This window comes from Marmota monax, unplaced genomic scaffold, assembly GCF_021218885.2.
Source record: "Marmota monax isolate L192 unplaced genomic scaffold, Marmota_monax_Labrador192_F-V1.1 WCK01_AAM20220418_F8-fsc00104, whole genome shotgun sequence".
Taxonomy (NCBI): Eukaryota; Metazoa; Chordata; class Mammalia; order Rodentia; family Sciuridae; genus Marmota; species Marmota monax.
This window is the reverse complement of record NW_026693836.1, coordinates 3,642,934-3,656,556: the sequence shown is the minus strand read 5'-3', so window position 1 is coordinate 3,656,556 and position 13,623 is coordinate 3,642,934. Positions and strand designations below refer to the sequence as shown.

The following is a 13,623-nucleotide window of genomic DNA, read 5'->3' as shown; positions in this document are numbered from 1 at the left end:
TCAGACTCCAGTCTGAACATACCTGGAGCTATCCATACATCCTATTTTGGTTTTTTAAACTATAAAGTCTTCTCCCTCCTCTAACTGCTTTTGAGTCTCGGCTAAAGAGCTGACTCTCTTGTAACAACCTCCGCATAAGCAGCCTGCGCGCTCTCATTTGGGAGGTCTTTATTTCCACAGCATCCTCTGTCCCCAAGCACATGTGTTCTGCAGCTTTCTGCTGGTCACTCTACGAAGGCTGGCTTTGCTTGTTGACCGGAATCTTTACTCTAAACAAATTAGGGGAGCGGGAGGGAGTCTATAGATAAAATAAAATATTCCTTTCTCTTTCATTCCAGTGCTCAAAAGAGTAACATGGATTCAGAATGAAGTTATGGAGCTTTCCTTTGTTCAGACTGTGAGAGAAAACTCTGGGTTGTAAGCAGGGTGGAAAGGGTAGACTCTATCTCCAGCCCAGATTACTGTTTTCTAAGAAATAGGCCTAAAGAAGGAACTTGAAGTCTAATTGCCTGTATTATGGATAGAAAAGTCTGAAGAAAGAAAGAGAATCCTAGGGTGGTAAAATAAGTTTCACTTCACATACCATCAGGATAGGGGCACCATGGACAGTTCAGGATGGAAAACTCACCCCCTCCTCCCAGCATTCCACTCTTCCAAATCTCTCTGTCTCTACTCTGTACTACTTAGCAGAGCCAGATGGTAAGACAGTTCTGCTAAGCCATAGAAAGCTAGTGACGGTCACTATGTGTCTACAGCTATAGTACTCTAACACCCAACAGGGCTGTACAGGAGAGATCATTCTGAAGGGAGGTGTAGATGGGGGTTGGGGGTGAGCATTTGAGGCCTTAATGAGAGAAGACTGAAGAATTGTAGAGTAAGTTTGGGAATCCACATATATTTGAAGCTCCAGGCAAAAAAGGCTTTGTTCTATTATTCAAAGAACAAAAGCTGGATCCAGGAGGGTCAGTTAATAATTATGTCCATACTCCTTTCCAACACCCTGTGATTTCTGGCAGTGAGGATGGACTTACCTCCTCATCAGAATTCAGTGAGGAGAGAGTAAAAACTCAGGAGTGCAGTGTCCACCAGAGCTCATCCACCAGGCTGAGGAAACCATGTCACTGCAAGCCATAGTTTCTTGTGGAAATGTCCTTAGAACAGTGGCCACAGTGGAGACCTGTGAGATGATGGATTCCCCCCCCCCTTGTCTGTTTCTTTCTTGCTGGTAGGTGACTAATTGTGGGAGAGAAAAAGGAGGAATCATGTGGGTTATATCCATAAAAGAATCTGACCTGAATCTTGTTCTGGTTTGTTTGTCCTTCCTTATCTCATCTCCTGGCCTGAGGAACCTTGGGGCTCAGGCAGAGATGTTCTGTGCTTGATGGTGTTTCCTGAAACACAGGGTGGTTGTAAAGATGGGAATAAATATCATATGTGGAAATTCTCAGCAGAGAACTGAGCACATAGGAAACCCTCAGTGAATTGTAGTAGACTCACATTGAGGACCCAAGACAAGATGGGAAATGAAAAACTGCTATTGGCTAGACCCTTTTCTTCAGCAGTGCTCTGGAAATTTTAGTACAATTGCAATGAAATATAGAAAATTTTTCTTGCCATTGGGTTAGGGCAGGTAGGAGAGAGAATAGCTTTGCTGAGCTTTCTTTTCTTCCTTTCCTTGTAGTATGGGCCTTTGCCCAAGTTATACCCTATCTTCTTCCTATTTCACCAAATTCAACATTTTTTTCAGAACTCTGTTCTCCCTGGTAATAATTCATGTTGCGTATTATATGTCAGTGAAAGAGTGCTGATTACAGTTGTTAAATTAAAATTAAATATTTTTGGAAGTAGTCTTCCTCTCACTTCTGAGCCTCACTGAGCTAAGAAAAGGTGGTTACTTAAAAGTGAAACCATAGTAACCTATTACTTAATGTCTTGCTGCGGTGATTTTGATGGGGAGGGGGAAATAACCACATGACTTGTATCCACAGTGAATAAACTAAACTTAGCTATTGGTAAGAAATGGGCATCTTCTGCTTATTTCTTTGTTCTGGTCTATGATCTGACTTCCTGGGGCTGTTTTCTGAAGTGCCAGATTCTACCCCAGGAGAAATTGCTCCTTCCTTCTAAAGCTCACCTTTGAATAGAAATAATCACAACCTGATAAGTACTGAGTTTCTTCTGGATGAAGCAGTCAGAGGGTCTGAGCCCATCAGCTTCACAATCAGCAGCTGTTCTAGAATTCAGAGCCATAGCCTCTGTCACTGCAGACAGATGCAGAGCTTGGAAAAAGCTGTAAAGATTTAAGATTTTTGCTTTGTCATGGCTGGTGCCAACTTCTACTCTGTTTATAAAATTTCCTGACCCTGGAAATAATCCTGTCTCCGTTTTTTGAATCTTGCCCTTGGGTGGGTTTTAGTCTCTGGAAAGTCTGCTCTTGCCATATGGCTGAGGATACACAGGCTGTTTGGGCTGTGAACTTGGAAAGCTGACCATGAAGCCCAGCTGCCCAGGACTGGCATTGTGGCCAAAGTACTCCCAAGGGCCCAGAGATTTGGGCTTGTAAACTCCAGCAGGTGGCAAAGTTCTGATGTCAGTTGAGTTGACGGTTTATATTTGAAGCATTTTAATTCTATAATCATTCTTAAACACTTTCTTTTTTTTCTCCTGTCTCAATGGAAAAAGGGTCCTACCTCTGCTAACCTTTGTGTTAGCTCTGGATTACCCACTCCTTAAACTCATTTCCTCAGCTCTCTGCCCTCTTTTACCTTCATCTCTACTAGCACTTTGCATTCATCCTGCAGACATGCTTCTCAATTGCAAAATGACTCCTCAAGCTACCTGCTCTGGTATTGGGTCAATCTCTAAACTAGCCAACTTCTCCACCTGTGTGCTTCTTTTCTGACAATCTTTTTTTTTTTTTTTTTTTTTTTGTCGGCAGGTGACCACTGAGCCACATCCCCAGCCCTATTTTGTATTTTATTTAGAGACAGAGTCTCACTGAGTTGCTTAGCACTTCATTTTTTTTTTTTTTTTTTTTGCTGAGGCTGGCTTTGAACTCTTGATCCTCCTGCCTCAGCCTTCTGAGCTGCTGGGATTACAGGTATGCACCACCGCACCTGACTCTAACAATCATCTTCATTACAATTCTTATAAATTTTTTTTTGCTTACTTATATTTTGCCTGTATACCCCGTTACAATATCAGCTTTTGGAGGGCAGCAATCTCATGTTTGCCTTATTCATTACTGTGCCTTGTAGAGATAAATGAGGACCATCCAAGTGAGAACAAGCAAAGGCTATTTATTCAGACCGTGTTATAACAATGTAGTCAGTCAACCTCACTTGCATTTTGGCAGAGATTCAAAGGCAGGCCGAGCAGTGGGAAAGAGGAACGGCAGGTCAACCCTGGGTGGGTGCTATTGATAGGCGAAGATGGAGGTAGACTAACTAAAAGCAAGGTACCCTGTATTTGGCTTTCCCCTGTTGGTCCTTCTTTGGAAGCAGGAGCCCAGAATAGGGAAGCTGTAAATTATTAATCAGTTTCTGGCCATTTGGGGTCAGCTGGTACAGAGATTATTCTTTGGCTTCTGGGACTGATTGCTATAGACAGTAGGTTAGCTGTGAGTTAGAGTCCTGTTTTATGCATATTTGTTTGTATATTAGTCTTTCAATCCCCAGAACCAACACAGTGTCCAGCATAGAGTAAGGACACGGTAAGTATTTATAAATAATTGATAGGCAGATGGCAACTCAGAATTTGACATTGTGCTCCTGAGATACAGCTCCCTCTTTACTAACCCTGTTTCCTTCTTTACTAGCCCCATCTCCCTGTTGCTTCCTAACCTTGGGTAAGTTGGACAGACTCTCCACAAGCTTTTCATTTTTCTTTTCACGCATTTCACAGAGAACTACTAAGTTCCACAGTGCCAAAAAGCACTTCCCAAGGAAATTGAGCTCTGGATTCTTACTTCTAGCTTAGACCTCTATTCTGCACTGCAGGTCAACTGTCTGATGGACATCTCAATGACAATGTCCCACCAGCCTCTCAAGGCCCATCATCAGCCCCTCCTCCCTGGGAAGCCTTCCCTCTTTTCTTTCTTTCTATTTGTTTCACTTATGGCAAAAACACTCCTAAAGTGGTTTTTGGTTATATGGGAAAGTAAATCAGGATAAATGTGAGTAGAACACAAGGAAGGAGGGAAAATGAAAAATATGGAACTGGTGGTATTAGCAGGAAGAGGGCCCCTTTGGAGTACATGAGGGGGCTGGGCAGTCAAGACATCTCAAGGACTGGAGCTGGGAAAACGATCTGATGTGAAAGATACAGCTGGGAATCCCAGAATAGTATCTAAACCTGGGTACTTCAACAGCAAAAGCACTGGGACATTGGGAAGCACCTCAGAAAGCAGTCATTTCTGTAGGGGAAAGAGTGAGCAGGGTCGAGGTGGAGGAGGCACAGGAAGGGTGTGCAGACAGTGAGGTGTATGGGACATGATCCCTGTGCATGCGTGCCAGGTAGGACCTCTTCTGGACTCAGGAAGGGGTAGGGATCTTAAAGTAAGAATAGCATACACAAGAGACTCTAACATTTGTTTTTGCTTTTTTTTATCTGCCATCTAGGATTTCCCAGCAATTTCTGAGGCAGGGCTTGAATAGGGTTGGGTGTTCTCATCATGGAAAAGTGATTGGGTTGCATCCAGTAGGAGCACCTCCCCTTCTACCTAAGACCCAGTGCAGTTTAGGGTAGGGAAAGATCCCCCTAGAATTGCAAGCTTTGGGAGTTGAGTTATCCAAGGCTATTGGCCTTGGTGATAGTTCTCTTTCCCACACTCCATCTTACACCTGTCTTTGTGACACTTCATGCAAAAATATGATCTAAACTTCTATAGGTTCTGTCTTCCTAATAGTTCTTGAATCTGCCCCTTCTGGTCTACTGCCTGTACTGTAGCATGGCTTCCTACCTCCTAGAAATTCACTCTAATTGGGTGCCCGGAACCTGCATTTCTGATCTCTCTCCTGAAAATCCATCCTACACAATGCCCTCATTCCCCTTGTCTTCCATTTCACTCTCTTTTATTTATTTTTTTTCTTTTACACAACACTTGGATCTTTTTAGAAAATCTGCAGTTGCAGGACACAGAGGGTGGAACCGATACCTGGGATCCCACTAAAATGGTTGTTTATTTTCAAGTATTCCTTTACCAAGAGTGTGTGAAGAAAACCACCTGAGCAAAGAGATTTAAACAAATATTTAAAAGATGAAAAGCATGAGACACATCAAATGGAATAGGGGAGACCAGAGAAAGTGGAGGAGGCAGCTATAGTGGAGGAAAATGATCTTGCAGTAGAACCTTGGAGGGTCTGGGCTTATTGCTGGCAGGCATGGGGAGCAGAGAGGGAAAGTCTGCACTTAGACTCACCTCCATTCCTCTGGTCAAATCAGAGGTCAGGTAGCCCAATATTAGCATATGGATAGGGGAACTTACATGGAGGAGCTCTTCTCTAAAAAAAATTAAAGGAAATTCTGGATAGTGCTAAGTTCACATTGTGGGTTTTAGCATTCTAGAGAGAACCATCCTCATTCTGGCAATATAGATCCTACCAACTCAGTTTGGAGAGACTGAGTATAAAAGATGATGGCCAGACTAATTATAAAAACAGATCTCTAGCCCATTATCTATAGTAACAAGCCCAGAAATCAGCCCACACAAAATTACACTATCTGTAAGTTAGACTTGTAGAAAGTCAGATCACTCTCTCTAGCAAGTAGCTCAGGGACCTATACAACAACCCCTGTAATAATCAGCCCTGAACAGCAAGGATTTGATTAATTACTTCCATCTTCCCTGGTTGTTATTTATACTTCCGGCTTAGGACCAACAGGAGAAAGCCAGCCTGATCACCTGGGATACCCTGCTTCAGCCCACATCTAGCATTGTTGACAACAGTCTCCAATCAGGGAAAACTTGAAGCCTTCCTTCTTTCCCACTCTGAAGTTTGCCCACTTCTCTACCTGCTTGTGATTTGCCAGGATGCATGTGAGGGTGGCTGACTCCCTTATACACATAAAGCATGCTCTGAATAAATAGCTTCTGCTTGTTCCCGTTGGAGTTGTCTTCATTTATTCCACCCTTTGAAGTAAAGTCTTCTGGTCACCAAACCCTCCCCACGAATCCAGGACCCCCAGCAGCTGTGCAATGGAGGGGTAAGGAGACCCATATATTCAACCATGGAACAAACCAAGTGAGCTACAAGAGTCAACTGAGCCCCTTGTTCTTGAATATGGACAGACAGCCAAAGTCACCATCCTTGAGAAACCCAGCAGCCATGGCAGAAGATCAAAGAATAGAGCAGGGTGATCTTGGAGAAAACATATCATTCAGAGACTAGAAACAAGTTTTTGAAAAAAATTTTAATTAGATCTTCGGTGAGACTTGAGAAGATATTGCATCCACAAAACCGAAAAACAGCAGGCTGTGAAAAACAAGCGGAATAAAAAAATCCTCCTGGAAATTAAAAGTGGATTACTAAAATTAAAAAGGTTGCAAGTTTAACAGAATAGAAAGCCAAAAGATGGTCTGAATGTGTGGCAGAAAAGATAAGCCTCTTTTTGTAACTTCTTTGTAACTGAATTCAGAAATGGTTAGTGTGTTGGGGCCCTGGAGTGAGGCGTGGGTGTTAGAAGTCCTTGACCTGTGTGTCAAAGGACCGTGTACACGGATCACTCCGATGGCAATAGATAATCTAACTGAAAATCTGACAGTTTACTCGGCTGTTCCTGGTTTTATGGATGTAATATCTTCCTATGTCTCCTCCCAATCACATTAAAGGGTAGAACACAGACTCTCTTAACCATGACCTCTCCAAGGGGGACCCAGCCCTCCCTCCCTCCTCACATCTGCTTCAGGACCACTTAACTACCTACCAGGCTATTCAATATAAGCCTAGGAGCTGGAGATGTGGGGGGTCAGACTTAGCTGGTTTAAAACTTAGTTATGTTCTAATTGCAAAAATGGGGATAAGAATATTTGTCAAGGCTTTAATGGGGATCAAATGAACTACCTAGTACATGCCACACACTTAGCAGGGCCCCTGGGCACATAGTAAATGATCAGTAAATACTAACAGTTATTAGGGCTCGCAGAACTAGCCTTGTGTTCAACCCAGCTTTAAGTCTACTTTTGCTACTTTTTAATGCCTAAAACACTTTAGAAAGTCAATAAACTCTCAGCTCTATTACCACCTCAGATAGTTCTTCCAGTTCTCAATTTTGAAATGATGTTGCCTATATGTATTTTTGAAGCCACAATTTATTGAAGTAACTTGGGGCCTTGCCTGTGTTTTTAAAAAATGTTTGCATTAGTACAATAGAGCTACACATAATAGTTGGATTCATTTTTACATATTCATAAGTGCATGTAAAAAAGTTTGCTCCTTTTTTGCTGGTGGGTGGGTATTAGGGATTGAATTCAGGGTCACTCTACCACTGAGACACATCCCCAGCCCTATTTTGTATTTTTATTTAGAGACAAGGTCTGACTGAGTTGCTTAGCACTTCACTTTTGCTGAGACTGGCTTTGAACTTGTGACCCTCCTGCCTCAGCCTCCTGAGCTGCTTGCATTACAGGTGTGCACCATTGCACCTGGTCAAAGTTTACTCCTTTCAGTCCCAGGTACTTCCCAGTTTTCTTCTCTTCTCCCTCTCCCTGTTTGTTTGCCAATAGGCACCTAGGCTGGTTCTATAACTTGGCTATTGTGAATTGCAGTGCTATAAACATGGGTATGCATACATCGCTATGCTATACTGACTTTAGTTCACAAAGGTTAGCCAGCTGAGTTTGGATCAGCATTTCCTTTCTGTTGTCAGTGAACTGCCCTCCACCACAGAGCTCAAACCTCACCAACTGTGAGGCCATCAGGATTCTGACCTGGTTCCTTTCTCACAGACTTGATGTGAATGGCCTTGTCTCCATTGCTGCCATCTATCTCCTACTCCACACCCTGAGCATCAGACTTGGTTTTGTGATTATAATGCTCTACCTATGTCAAGGTTTGCTCAGTGAATGAGCAAATTCAAGGTAGGTGCAGAAAAAAATGGAGGCAAAATTTGTTTGATGAGCAGAATACTAGTGTTTGGCAAGATAAGCACTTGAAAAGAAAAGCCAGCCAACTCAAATGCTAAAACCTTCTGTTGCAGAAAGGGTCATGGGAAAGGCACCCTGTAGCACTGGAAGGCATGGGGTTTCGGACTCCAGAAGGTTTCTAGTGGGTGGATTGACTTCCGATCCACTCACAGAAGGACTTGAAGTCAGTGCCCCTTCTCCAATTCAATTCTGATGCCCGTCTCATTCTGTAGATGTGTGGCCCTGCCTGAGAAACAAATCATATCCCAACAAGGACCCTGGCTCACCCACCCTTCCTTCCTTCATTAATTCATCTGGGCCAACTACCTCATTCCTCTCAGCAGATTTTAAAAAAAAAATCAAGACCTTCTTAAAGGAAGGTCAAAAGAGCTGCTAAAAGTCTTATAGAGAGTGGGAAGGCCAGGTTAGAGCTTGAGTTTCCCAAACTCCAGACTAGTGTACTGCGATGGTGGGGGGAAGGGGTTGAAGGAAGGGGGAACTCTCAATGCAGTTGAGGTAACTGCCTCAATTTTGGTGTCCACAGTAGAGTTGATGGTCTGGGAGCCCCACCCCTCACCTTGGTTTGAGTCTTTGGTATGGTGTATCACTTGTTAAAAAAGGGGGGAGCGGTGTGGAGAATATTCCCATCAGAGGCCTTGAGAGGATAGGTAGCAGATACTAAGAAATGAATAATACCCAGCTAAGTAACAGTCTAATGTTGAGACTTCAGTGCAACAGGCAAACCAGCTCTTTGTGCATCGTGGGTCCATGCCTGTGGGCTCTGGCAGAGTGACACAGAGAGGAGAAGTCAGTTGCTATTTTATTGGAGGCACCATGGTAGGATGGGAGGCCAGACTGTCACCATCAGCTCTGCCATGGAAAGGGTGGACATGGGCAGGACCAGAAGGGCATAGGGTCCCATCACAGCCCTTATTCTTGTGGGCAGGAGGGGATGGGTCACCTTAACAGTTCCCACCCCAGCTGTTTCCCAGGCCAGCTTAGGCAGAGCACAGCAGAGCAGCGTAGAGTGCCTGGGACCCAGTGTGCAGGGTTCAGACACCAGCTGCTGCCACTTCTGCTCCTTTTAGTGAATGGCCTGAGGAAGGAGACGGCCTTGGCCTGGTCACTGCCAGTGGGAGCCAGGAATGTGGGTGGGGGAAAGAAGGGTCCTCAGGAAAGGAAGAGCAGGAATAGAGAGAAGGGAATGGGGACATAGGCAAGCTCCCGGGTTGGGGCAGTATTAGCCAAGAGGCGGGTCACAGCCACGTTGGGGTTGCCCTGAGCAGGCTCAAACCACTTCTGGAGACATCTCCCACTGTTCCTGTGCTCAGGGCTTGCATTGAAGGAGTTTCTCCAAATCTTCTCACACAGGTCAGTTGGGGTGGGGAAGTAATGGGGGAAAGGGTGACAGATGTCCTCTGCAGGGCAGCGGTTCTTTCCTGTGGTGGGTTGAGGTAGACAGCTTACTTCCCACTGTTTCCCCATGTCCCCATCATTTACCCTGGGGTAGGGGAGACACGGGGAGGTTTGCATCTGCACCCAGGTTGGAGAACCCCCAATGGGTCTGCCTTCCTATGGGGCCCTGTCAGTGCCACTCACCCTGACTCCAGTGCCAGCTGCTGTACCAGTTGGATTTGCAGGTATAAGAAGTGCGGCAGTCTGCCCACCACTCCTCACAGTCTTCCCGGCACAGTGGCACCCCCACGATGCGTTCTCCCTGCCCACTGGGCCCCACCTGGGTGCAGGCATAGTGAGAGACAGGAACATGAATAGCAGCAATTTGAAGCCTACTAATAGTATAATGGTACTTGTGCCAGGTACTTATTCCAACTGTACATCCTCCCTTGTAAACTCTCTGAGTACTATTATTTTTACAAATGAGAACAATGAGGCTAAGTGCCTTATCCTAGGCGGACAGCTAGTAGGTAGAGAAGATGGAATTCAAACTCAGGTCCGTCTAATTCACCAAGCCTCCCTTGGTGATAGTCCCTATCCTTCTGTTATCTGACCAGCCTCCCCCATGCCATCCTTCAGAGTCAGAGGCAGCTTCCTCTTCACACCTTTCTCCAACAGAGGCCTCTGGCTCTCCTCTGTTCACAGGGACACAACATTTCCTGCTTCTACCAGTCTCCTGGAGATACCATCATATTACCGAAGGGAAGCTCCAGCTCTTAGTAACAAGGTGCCATATGAATTTATCATCTATTTCCTCACCAGCTGGATCCAGGGCCCCAGGTTAGGGGAACACTGATAGAAGCAGATGGCCTGGATGAAGTGTTTCTGACAGCTTGGGGTCAACAATCCACAGTGAACCAAGGTGAAGTTGTGGAGTGGGGACACCTCAAGGTGGGCTTCCCAGCTTGTGGTGGCTGTGCAGCAGGCATTGTCCTTCCAGGGGATACACTGAAAGTAGAGGAAGAAGTAACAGGCATGGAGAATAAGAGGCAGGGTGGGTAAGTGTCTAGGGCAGAAGGTGGCAGAGTAAAAATGCACCTTAGGAGAAAGCCTGAGCAACTGGGGTAGCTTGAGGCCAGCAATCCCCACGGAGGAGGAACCTTAATATCTTCAATATTCACCTATAGGGCAGAAGGCCCCTGCACACAGACCTCCCAACCCCAGGCTGCTGCAGTAGCTGCTATAGTCCTCTGGAATATGACTTCTGGGGTTTTCAGTTTCTGAGAGGGCAGCAGAGGTCTTAGGGGAAAAGCAAATAGAGAGGAGACCTCAGAGACTCAAGGTTGCATTGATTCAGAGGGACTCACAGGCTAAATGCCAGCTCTGCTCCTCCTCCCGCATCCCTGTGAATTGGCTTTAAGAGTTTGGGGAGGGAACCATTAAGTCATGTTTCCCCAGGACCTGTTGGTAGGAAGGCTTGTTTTGACCTGTGCTGAACCAGCTCTGGGCCTCTTGGATCACCATCTGAGCCATTCCCCAAGTGGCCAGTGCAGCTCAGAAATGGGAACTTGAGATCACTTTCAAACTAAGGAAATAAATGATCTGGATTGGTTGGGATCCAGAGACCATCTTGGCATTTGTGTTTCTTCCATGATCTGCCCTCTATCACCCCTGGGCCAAGTCTGGACTTTATACCTCTACATAGAGCTCGTCTTCTGGGCCAGGCTCTCTCTTGTGGTGTTGGGCATTCATGCAAACATTGAGTAGCGTGTCTCCAGCCCAGGTGGGCATGACTGTCCACAATCCTAGCAGAAGTTGCCACCACTGTGCCATGACCTGATGCAGAGAGGAAACTCATGATGCTCATACAATGAATAGGACAACCCACTCCACTTCCTTCACCTGTCAGGCACTGAAGAGTACAGACTCCAAGCCTCCCTCAAGTGGCTGAATTACTGACTGCTCCTAAGACCCTCTGGGGTAACATTATAGAATGTCAGAGCAGAAGGAATAATCCTTTGTGGTCTGATACCAACCCCAACCATTGTATTGATGCAGTCCAATAAAGGAGAGAGACAAGCCCAACCCTAAGGGGTAGGCTGGGGAGCATGGTTTCAGCCTTTCCTGCAGGAACTCTCCCCATCCCTCCTCCACTTGGAGTCAGCCTTTCTAACTCTGACATATGGGCTGGGAATTTAGAGCTTTGAAATTGGACCACAGCCAACCCCCAAATGCTGGCTGAGTAATCAAACAAATGCTCAATTACTAGAATCTCCATGGAACCAAAGGGCATGGTGGGATGGGACAGTGTAGCCAATGCAGGCCTTACCCTATCAAGTATCAGCCCTAACTTCAGTCCCTAGGAGGGGTAGATTCTCAGAGCACCTTGCCTTCTCCCTGAATGCCTCTAGCTAGAGTCTTTTCCTTAGAACAGAGGTTCTGCTTCTACCAACATCAACCCATCTCAAACCCATCCTGAGTATAAGGCTGGAGAGCCAGACATGGGGTGTATGCCCAGGATGAGGACTTGAGGAACCTTCTGCAGCCAAGCCCAAGCTCAAGCCTCAGGACAGGAAGATGGCTTCATCATCTTGGTGTTTATTGAGCACTGTATTTCCAACTTGGTTCTGTATTGTACTGGCAATTCAAGCACTTAATTGCTAAGTCCCTTTTACTTAGCAATTAGATGATTGAATTGCCAGTACAATACAGAACCAAGCAATTGGTTCTGTACTGTCTTCACATTCCAGGACTCTCTCCTTTCTTGTCCCCAGGCCTGGTAGGAGCCTACCCTGGACCCATGATAATGAAACTAAAAACTGGCCTGAGTTTAGGGCCTCACTCCTACCTCCAGAGCCTACCCTCAAATCTAAACCTTAGGCTGCTCTCTCCACAGCACCAATGCTAAGCTCAAACTTGGCCACCAAGGTTTTTTTTTTTTTAATGTTTTAGTTGTTGATGGACCTTTATTTTATTTACTTATTTATATGCGGTGCTGAGAATTGAACCCAGTGACTCACACCTGGGAGGTAAGCGCTCTACCCCTGAGCTATGACCCCAGCCCCACCAAGGATTTTTAAAGAGCCAATGTAAAGTGAAGAGAGCACTCTCTTCATACTCACTTTCAATGCAGGAGCCTGCCAGTTGCTCGTCCCACCCCTGAGCTGTGAGAAGGCCAAGGGGAACTCCACCCCTCGCCCATTTATTTCCTGGTCCAGTTCTACAAGATCCAGGTGCAGCAGCAGAATTGCAGGTGTCTCCAACTGAGCAGCCTCTTCTGCCCTTCTGCGGGCCTCTGAGTTTCCCAGCTCCACTTCCTCTAAGAAGCAACATCCTGCGTGGGAGAGGACCAGGTCCAGCTTACCTCTCACCAGCTGGATGACTTTGAGAAAACTACTTAAACACTCTAAGTACCAGTTTTCCCATATATAAAGGGAGCTATTAAAACATGACTGCTGGGAAAAAGAAAGTTCATGAAAAGGACTTGGCATAGCCCCTGGCACAGAGTAAGTCTTATTGGTTTTAATTCTTCGATTCTCTGAAGCTCTCTCCCTCCCACTACCTCTCAATCCCTCTCCCCTGTGCTGTTCTGCAGTTCTACATGCCCCTCCTCAGCTCTCTTACCTGTGGACTGAGCAACAGTGTCCTCTCACAGACTCCTGCTGGAGAGCAGACCCCTCAGCACACAGGATGAAGAAATGGGGTGCGGGATTGAGGACTGAGAGTTTAAATGTACGACCAAAGCCAAAACAAACACAAAACATTCCTCACAACCCACACAATGGCCTCCATTGGCACACAGGGACTGTTGGCCTGTGAAATATTCTCAGAGTGCTCCATCGGAAATGGAGCCCATATTTTTGCTCATTTCTATGTTCCCTCTCCAAAGGAGAAGTAAGCAAAGTCACTGAAGTTTTATTGGTAAATAGGAAATGAAAACAAAACACTGGCAGCATTTTTAACTAAAGAAAATAGAGCACAGTCTGTTGTTGAACCACACAGACGATGTGCAAAACGTGTTAATCATCATGTTGGAAAATGACATTTTCCACATCTGGGTTATCACAGCCCAACTACTGAGCAATAATGAGGACCAGGCACAGGGC

The 13,623-nt window shown here is 45.6% G+C and overlaps 1 protein-coding gene across 1 annotated transcript; it reads right to left on the bottom strand.

The window, feature by feature from the left end:
* Positions 1-8,929: 8,929 nt before the first annotated feature.
* Izumo1r (IZUMO1 receptor, JUNO) lies at positions 8,930-12,801 on the bottom strand. The gene is made up of 5 exons (XM_046462390.2): positions 12,640-12,801; positions 11,213-11,353; positions 10,337-10,525; positions 9,722-9,857; positions 8,930-9,561 (listed from the first exon to the last, which is right to left on the bottom strand). Exons 2-5 carry the CDS (start codon positions 11,348-11,350, stop codon positions 9,293-9,295), a joined length of 732 nt encoding a protein of 243 aa, XP_046318346.1. The 5' UTR covers positions 11,351-11,353; positions 12,640-12,801; the 3' UTR covers positions 8,930-9,292.
* Positions 12,802-13,623: the final 822 nt, after the last annotated feature.

Coding starts and splice junctions, on each gene's coding strand:
- Izumo1r (XM_046462390.2), bottom strand. CDS start 11,350: ATGGCACAGTGGTGGCAACTTCTGCTAGGATTGTGGACAGTCATGCCC. Junction 9,858..10,336: donor TGGGGCCCTGGATCCAGCTG/GTGAGGAAATAG, acceptor GCCTGCACCCAG/GTGGGGCCCAGTGGGCAGGG. Junction 9,562..9,721: donor CAGCTGGCACTGGAGTCAGG/GTGAGTGGCACT, acceptor AACCCACCACAG/GAAAGAACCGCTGCCCTGCA.